The sequence below is a fragment of the Chrysochloris asiatica genome, unplaced genomic scaffold, assembly GCF_000296735.1.
Source record: "Chrysochloris asiatica unplaced genomic scaffold, ChrAsi1.0 scaffold00035, whole genome shotgun sequence".
In the NCBI taxonomy this organism is placed as follows: domain Eukaryota; kingdom Metazoa; phylum Chordata; class Mammalia; order Afrosoricida; family Chrysochloridae; genus Chrysochloris; species Chrysochloris asiatica.
This window is the reverse complement of record NW_006408553.1, coordinates 13,812,556-13,821,890: the sequence shown is the minus strand read 5'-3', so window position 1 is coordinate 13,821,890 and position 9,335 is coordinate 13,812,556. Positions and strand designations below refer to the sequence as shown.

General features: G+C 40.7%; 1 protein-coding gene across 1 annotated transcript in view; it reads right to left on the bottom strand.

Annotated features, from left to right (window-relative positions):
* Positions 1-1,824, bottom strand: part of GOT1L1 (glutamic-oxaloacetic transaminase 1-like 1) — a 91,883-nt gene extending 90,059 nt beyond the window's left edge. Inside the window, exon 1 of the mRNA XM_006859998.1 lies at positions 1,710-1,824. Coding sequence (XP_006860060.1) covers positions 1,710-1,824 — 115 coding nt within the window. The remainder of the gene's footprint in view (positions 1-1,709) is intronic.
* Positions 1,825-9,335: the final 7,511 nt, after the last annotated feature.

Sequence of the window (9,335 nt, the reverse complement as noted above, 5' to 3'; positions counted from 1 at the left end):
ACATATTGTCAGGAGGGACTAGTAACTGAGAAGGATATCATGTTTGGTAAGGTGGAGGGTCAGAGAAAAGGAGGAAGACCCCCAGTGAGACAGATTGGCCAAGTGGTAGCATCGATGGACTCAAGCGTGGCAACAGTAGTAAGGTTGGCCCAGGATCAGGTAGTGTTTCGTTCTGCTGTGCATAAGATTGCTATGAGTCAGTGCTGACTTGATGGCACCTAACAACAACAATAATATCCATGATGAACGTGTTCCTAGAACAATCAACTATATGAGACCGAAAGAGGAAAATTTATCCTAAACCAAAGGTAAGAGGACAGGGAAAGACGGGCAACCAGATGAATAAAAATAGGAAACTTTGGGAGGAAATAGGAAGAGTACTGACAACCTCACTGCTGGATCAGTAAATAACATCTATATAAATGGAGAGAAGATTGAAGTTGTCAAAGACTTCATTTTGCTGGGATCAACCATCAACACTTATGGAAACAGCAGTCAAGAAATCAAATGACATACTGCATTAGGCAAATCTGTTGCACAAAACGTGTTTAAAGGCGTCAAAGAGCAAAGATGTCAGTTTGAGGATTAAAGTGCACCTGACTCAAGCCATGGTATTTTCAATAACCTCATATGTATGCAAAAGTTGGGCAATGAATAAGAAAGACCATAGAAGAGTTGATGCTTTTGAGTTATGGTGTGCGAGGAGAATATTGAAAGTGCCATGGGCTGCCAAAAGAACAAACAAACCTGTGTTGGAAGAAGTACAGCTAAGAGGCACCTCAGAAGCCAGGATGGCCAAACTTCGTCTATCATACTTCAGACATGTTGTCAGGAGCAACCAGTCACTGGAGAAGGATATCATGTTTGGTAAAGGGAAGAGTGGAAGAAAAAGAGGAAGACTCCCAAAGAGATGGGTTGGCCCAGTGACAGCATCAATGGATTCAGGCATAGTAACAATTGTGAGGTTGGCCCAGGACCAGACAGCGTTTCCTTCTGTTGTGCATAGGGTCACTATAAGTCAGTATCAACACAATGACACCTAGCAACAACAACTGACACATGGGAGATTGCAATCAATGTCACAGGAACAATTTGTGCATCAATTCTTAATTGGAAAACCAATTTATTATGTAAGCTTTCACCTAAAGCACAACAAAATGTTCAAAAAGAAAACCTTATGAAGCATAGCTTTGTTCTGACAGACAAGTTGGAGTCAACCCTACAGCAACTGTTCTTCTTTTTTCTTTTTATGGGATAGTTAAAGCAATAAGAAAAAAAGCTCTGGTGGTGCAGTGGTTAAGCACTTGAATGCTAACCAAAAGGTAAAGAGTTCAAATCCACCACTAGCTCTGCAGGAGAAAGATGAGGTATTTACTGCCATGAAGATTTACAGCCTTGGAAAGCCTACTCTGTCCAATGAGGTTAAAATGAGTTGGAATTCTCATTTCATCAACAATGGGTAAGATATACTAGTCTTGTCCCTGGGTGACACAAACAGTTAAACGCTTGACTGCTTGCAGGAAAGTTGATGATTCGATCCCATCTACAGACACTTCTGAAGATGAGCCTGGCAATCTGCTTCTGAAAGGTTACAGCCTTGAAAACTCTATGGAGCATTTCTACTCTGCACAGAAGAGTTCACTATGAATGGAAGTCACTCAGCGATAACTAGTAACAACAACAATACTCCAAACCTACTAGGCAGTTACCTCTATAGGCCAGGAACATCTTGTTAGGGTGGTTGTCTTGTTTATAGCTCTTTAACAAGCTGCCTTCTGCCTTGTGAGCCATGGGCACATCCATGAACACTGAAAGACTGGGCATAATTGAGATGAAAGTGGAGCCAAGACTATGGCTTTGCTCCTATGCTCTTTGTCTTTGCTTCTGCGGGGATCTTTCCTCCAAACCTGGGCCAGACAGGTCTGACTCTTCACAGAGCCTTGGCAACTCAAGCACAGAGTGTCCAGACAACTGGTTACCAGAGCAACAGAACCTCACAACTCCCAGTCTCTGAGATGGCGATCTTTAAGGGCCACAAGAACATTCCATGGCACTTGAAGAGAATCCCCTGAGAGAGTGGGCAGGGGAGGCAGCGAGGGAGGACATGAAATTCCCAGGCACTCTTCCCCGACTCTCGTAAGTCTGTTCTCTAGCCCCATGTCTTCCAATTAAAAATGACATGGCAGACCCTTCGAAGATAGGACAATAAGGCAGCAGCCGGTGAGCCAGTTGAAGGCTTCCTCCTGCCTTGAGAACCTTAGACTAAGCAGCAACACAAGTTGAGGGATACATTTTTAAAGTTTCTATTTTCATTTTGCAAAGGACCCCACATTTTAAAAGGAACAGAAAGAAAGCATTCTGAAGAACGAGTTCTATGTTTAGAAACAGTATAATTTGCAATTTGTTAAGCTGGCCTGCTCTGTTATCTAGAACCAAGATTTGTACATAGTTAACAGTTTCAATGTTAGTTGCTCAGTGGTCCAACACTGTAGAAGGCAAAAAAGACCAAGGGAAAAATAGTCATCCTCTATAGGGTTAATCTTGTACATTTTTTGTAGTTTTTAATAAATTTTTTATGAGCTAATAAACAGCCATCTAAGATACAACTATTGGTCTTTCCCTGTTGAGAGGAAAGAAAAATGAAGACAAAGATTCAAGGAACCAATTAGTCCAAAGGATTAATGGACCATGCCAACCACAACCTCCACTACCCTGAGACCAGAAGAACTAGATGGTGCCTGGCTACCACTACCAAAAGCTTTGATTCGAACCACAGAAGGTCCTGGACAGAATGGGAGATACATGTAGAACAAAATTAAAAATCATAAAAAAAATACTAGAGTTACTAGTCTGACTGTGGCCTTTACATATCCTCCAAACCTGAAACTACACCCATCCTTGGGGATCATGTTGTAACCAAACAGCAGATAGGCTTATGGAGGGAGCAGTAACACTCATGAGAAATGTAAAAGGGTTATAAAGTGAATAACACTAATAAGGAATATATTCTTCAGAGCAATTAACCACATAAGACCTAAAGGGCAGTGTCTGACCCAAGTCAGAACTCAGAAGGCAAGAAGTGGCCGGAAAGAAGGACCAGTGGACAAAGAAAACCAAGGGAGGAAGTAGAAAGAGTACTGATACACTGCGAATTGTAACTGATGTTTTGGAACAATATGTGTAAAAATTATTGAATGGAAAATTAATTTGCTTGGTAACTTTCACCCAAACTAATATAAATAAACGAATCAAGTAAGGCTAAGTAAAATAATAAGAGAATTTCTATGATTGTTGTAGAAACTATTGGTATGTCACCCAGGTAACTTTTACCACATCCAGTTGCTGCTGTGCTGGTGGATAAAGGATTGCTTTATCCTGTTTCCTCTCTGAAGAATAGTCCTTCACTGTCAGGGGCCAGTTTACCTGATAAGGTTATATCTTCACCAACAAAAGTAGTCAATTACTGCCTGGTGTAGTTAGTTTTTCTTGAAAGGTAGTAGCCCTTTCATAAATCATATGCATCCAAATCCCTCTCTGTCTGTACTTCCAGGGACCCTGTCTTGAAACAATGGTTATGAAAGTAATCCATATTACTATAGAAAATGTTAAAAAAAAATCACCATGTAAGACACAAATTTCCTACAATCAATCTACACTCCAGTTAACATTTGGAATACCTCCTTTCATTTTCTTTTCTATTGCAATTCGTTCAGTTAGTCTGTTCTGATATCTAGAACCAAGATTTGTACATGTGTTAACAGTTTCATTGAGAGCTGCTCAGTGGTCCAACAGTGTAGAAGGCAAAAGGGACAAGATATAAATATTCATCCTCTATAGGATTAATCTTGTACCTTTTTTCCATTACTCAGAAATTTGATTATATTTTCTTCATTGAACATTTCAGTTGTGAGTATTTTAACATTAGCCCTTTATATGAAACAAATAAAAATTTAAAAAACACCCAAACTAACTTGGGCAAGAGAGAGTAGGTATTCCTGGGGACTCAGAGACAGTGACTGGCCACAGAGGACTAGAGCAGAGAGTGAAGTGTCCAGCTGATATGAAGTGAGGGGAGATGCACAAGAACATCCGTATTTGCAAATAGTACCCACTTGACCTGACTTCAAAGGCTGGATGATCAGAACTCGACTAGAAGAAGAAAGAAGAGGAAAAACGAGTAATCCATGAAAATTTGATGAACTTGACCTATACTTATGGATGTAGTAGCTCAAAAGAAGGAACAAATCTTTACAACGAGAATCACTCCCACCCCCCTCGGTTCACAGGGTTGACAGGGATGGGCAATTTAGACATTGGCTATTCAAAATGGGGGGACTACAAAGACAAGAGTGACTGGCTTACAAGCTTTCAAGAGGGAGCCTAGTTCCAGAGGGGGTGGGGGAAGGTAGAATCTCCACTGAGTTGTTTCCAATATGTTGGAAGGGGGCTGATGAAAGGAGATAGGGATAGGACTCTTGTGGTACAATAGTGAATAATTGCCATCAGGACTGACTGTGAGGGTCAGAAAGGTAAAGGTAGATGGTTTCTAACAAAAGGAGGGGAGTGGTTGATTTTGCAGTCCAGGAGTGGACGTCCCTGTGACCATCAACTAAGAAGAGCAGAGTGCGGGACCCTACCCAGAGAAGCAGTGACACCAGAAATGGAAGCAGATATGATGACATGGAGAGATGGAGCTGCTGGGGATTCTGGACTCAGGGAGGGAGAGGGGCTGTGTGCTGATGGCTAGGGGGCAGACTTGTGGTACCCTTTGGTTGTTTGATGATGTGTGGAGGGGATTGTAATCATTGCAATGAAACAATATATGATAGGATGAATGTAAAGTTAATGTTCTCCCATGTAAACTATCACATAATTCACAATAAAAACTTTTTAAAAAGAAAAAGAGAGAGTAGGCATTGACTCTCATAGCAGGCCAGTCCAGAATACATCTGACTTCTATCATAGTTCAGTCCAGATTTTCACAGCAGCAGCAGGGCTCTAGCTTCCTTCTCCATGATTCTCTTGGCTCTTCTCTCCAGCTGTGTTCTGGCTGATTCTGGTCATGGGAGCAAAAGCACACAAGAGGAATTGTCATGGCAGCTTACTGAAGGAATGATTAATTAATTTAACCATGGGATAGCTATATAATGGAATTCACCATAACTGTTATAGGTAGCGTAGTGGTTACAAATTGGGCTGTGAACCGCAAGGTCAGCAGTTGGAAACTACCAGCTGTTCCGCGGGAGAACGACGAGGCTTTCTGCTCCCGTAAAGATTTACAGCCTCAGAAACCCTGTACAGGGTCGTTATGAGTCAGAGCTAACTCCACGGCACAGAACCACTATAATTATGTGTACAGATGTGGGAAATTCTCTAAGATACATCATAAATTGAAAACAAAGGAGATACAGAGTAGTGAGAAAAGTGGGGCATTTGAGTGAATTAATACATTGAAATTTTCTGCCTGGAAGAATACACAAGAAGCAGGCAACTGGGATTGCCTCTGGAAAGTGGAACTGGGTGACTAGTAGACAGAGGATCAGGAGGTAGCCATGCTTTTCATGTTATTTTATTTTGTACCTTTTCAATCTTAAACCTTGTGTATAGGTTTTTTATTGCTTTTTTTTTTACTTTGTGTTGTGAATCAAATGAAGGTTCACAGATGAGATCATCAGTTTTATAGTCAACAAATCATATTATTTGTGTCATCTCAATGATTACAATCCCCTCTATGCAAAAATAGTAACCCTACTTCCTCCCTGTGGTTCCTGTTTCCATTCTACTCACTTTCCCATCCCTTCTCAACTTTGTCTGTAAGAAAATGTTGCCCTTTTAACTTTTGAATGATTGACCAGTTGATGTGACCACACCTTAGTAGTGTTGTTGTTCCTTATATATACCTATCTACTACTTGGCAGAAAATTGGGCCACAAGGGTGAGTTCCTTTCCAGACCTGAAGGGTGGTGGAGGGCCAGTCTCAGGTTCTTCCAGTCTCTCTTTGACCAGTATGCCAGTCTTTTTTAAAAAATAATTTTGAGTTTTATTCCACATTTTCTCTCACTCTATCTTAGATCTCTTTTTTTTTTTTTTAAGTTTTTATTGTGAATTGAGTGATAGTTGACATGGGAGAACATCAGCTTTACATTCATCCAATCATATTTCATTTCATTAAAATGATTACAATCCCCCTCCGTTGCATCATCAATCAACACCATTTGTTTCCATTCCCTCTGGGTTGGTTTTTTTTTTTTTTGGATGTCCATGGAAGCACTCAGGAATATATAACCATTCAAACAACCAAAAGGCATACCCTGCAAGCCTGGCCCCCGGCCACCAGCACACAGCTCCTCTCCATCCTTGAGTCTAGAATCACCAGCTGCTCCATCTCTCCATATCTCTGCCTCCATCTCTGGCATCCTTGCTTCTCTAGATAGGGTCCCGCACTCCGCTCTTCTCCCTTGATGGTCCAGGGTCCTCCACTCCTGGACTGCAAGATCAACAACTCCCCTCCTTTTGTTACAAAACATCTTCCTGTACATTTGCAACATTCACAATCAGTCCTGATAACAATTATTCACTACTGAACCACAAGAGTCTTATCTCCATCTCCTTTTACCAGTCCTGTCTAGACAGGTTGGAAACCACTCAGTGGAGATTCTACCTTCCCCCACACCCTCTGAAACTAGGCTCCCTCTTGAAAACTTGTAAGCCAGTCATTTTGTGCCTTTTTAGCCCCCCAATTTGGGGTAGTCAATGTCTAAGTTGCCCATCCCTGTCAACCTTGTGTACAGAGGGGATGGGAATGATCCTTGCTGTAAAGATTAGTTCTCTATCTGGGACCTTTTAATTTGATTTCTTTCAGAGTAGTTGGGAGTGGTAGTTGGGTATCATTTAGTTCTTCTGGTTTCAGAGTCATGAAGACTGATGTTCATATGTTCCATTAGTCCATTAGACTAACTGATAACAAGCATCTTCAATTCTCATCACTGTTCTTTCTTCTGCACATGGAGAGATCAATAACTGTACCTTAGATGGTACTTTTTAAGGTACCAGATGCTAACCACCAAAGTAGGATGTAGAACATTGTCTTTGTGTACTGGTGGCGGTTATGTGACGTGGACTACGTAATGCCAATTGACCATGGTGTCCTGAGACTATGGTCCCGAGCCCCCAGTCCTACCACCTCATTGCCTTAGGAAGAAGGAGAGGAGGACTACTTCCCAATACTTATTCACTGAAAATCTATGAATAGCAGTGGACACTGTCATTGCCTTAAGATGTTTGATAACAACTAGGAAATTTTCATCATTTTGCCCACTGTATGCTCCACCACATTCATAGTTGTGCTGTCAGGAAAGGCACAAGTATCCTCTTTTAAACTGTTACATATTTGTGGGTATACTCCCACTCTTACTCACAAACTCATTCAGCCTGTGTCTGTGTTCATGTATCTACCTGCAGAACACTGCTGTTCCAAGATTGTATATTTAACACTATTTACCTCTATCGCCTTTTGTCCTTGCATACCTCCCTTTGTCTTCACCTGTCTTCATCCTTCTTCTGCTAATCTCCCTCTTCTTGTATTTTGCTCTCCCCCTTCTTGTATATTGTTTCCCCCATCACATGTGTCTACCCACTAGATAGGGAATTACTCTCCCCTCCTCCCCACCCCTTGTAACCATCAAATAATGTTTCTTTTAGTATGAAAATTTTTCTTGAATTTTTACAACAGTGGTCTTATACCATACATGCCTTTTTGTGATTGACTGATTTCACCTAGCCTAATGTCCTGCAGGTTTATCCATGTTATGATGTGTTTTGCAGATTAACCATTATTCATCAGCATTGCATAGTATTCCAGTGTGTGTATGTATCAAAATTTATTTATCCATTCTTCAACTGATGAGCATTTAAGTTGTCTCCGTCTTTTTGCTATTGTGAATAGTGCTATGATGAACATTGGTGTGCATATCTCTACTCATGTCCTGGCTCTTATTTTTTGTGGATATCTATCAAGTAAAGGGATTGCTGGATCATACGGTATTTCTATTTTCAACTTACTAAGGAAGTGCCATACCATTTTGCACAGTGGTTGAACCATTTTACAGTCTCACCAGCAATGTAGGAGGGTCCCAATCTCTCCACACCCTCACTAAAATTCGTTATTTTCTGTTTTTTGAACTTTGCTACTAGTGCTGGTGTGAGGTGGTATCTTATTATTTTGATTTGCAGAAGGGAGAATGCAAGAGAAATCCCGATTTCTCCTTGGGTCTGCCTAGATCTTCCTTCTTTGGAAGCATTTGCAATCTCATTATAAACAGAAGTGTAAAATTTCAGAGGACTAGAAAGCTATGCCTGTTTGAGTCACTTCTTGAACTTTCAACCTACTTTCTAATCCTTTTGTGAAATTTTGCATTTCTGCCTGTGATGTGAAAGTAGGTTGATATTTTAAGAAAGGACTCAAACAGGAATTTGTTTTTGTTTTAAGTACAGAGGTTGCAAACACAGTCAAAATAAAAGACATAAAAAGGGAGCTATCTCAAGGAGGTTTTTGAGGCATCATTTGGGCACTAGAACTTCAGCATCCTAACTATGGTTATATTTGCACAAAACTTCCACATACTAAAATTCATGGAAATGCACACCAATCCCTGTCAGCACCTGTCAGCCCCTGGAGATTCACTCAGAGAGCTACTGGGAAAAGAAGAATCCAGGGTCAGAGCTGAGGCTGCATAGTGGATGGCCACACTCTAAACCAGTTGAAAAATTCCCAAAAGAAATTATATAGAGTGGCTACAAGAATAAGGTTGTTCTTTATTATGAGAAAGGTAGTGAGCAGAATAGTTAATAAGTTTGCTATCATTTCTATTACAAATGTACAGTGCATGTGTGGTGGTGGGGGTTGTAAGAGTGTAATATGGATGCACTAAATTGCCTGCACATCTCTAAAAGTAACTCATGAAACTGGGAATACAGATTGTCTCCATATGTAGGATTTGAGAGGTGCAAAAGGGGGTAAAATTAAAAGGTCTTTTTCATGCTTTTGCACCTTTTAAAATCTTCTGCCAAATGCATGTTATTGTCTATTCAGAAACTCATTGCCCAAAAGGTCCCCCTAAAATCATTAAGGAGTCCTGTGTGGAGCCATAGCATAAGCACTCAACCTCAAAATTAGTTTGAATTGCAAGGTCCCGTGATTCAAACTCACCACCTGTTCCTTGGAAACCCTATACATGTTCTCTATGAGTACAAATCAACTTGATGGCACTTAGCAACAACAACAATGGCTAATGACGTATTACATTAGGCAAATCTGTTGCCTGACACAAGCCACA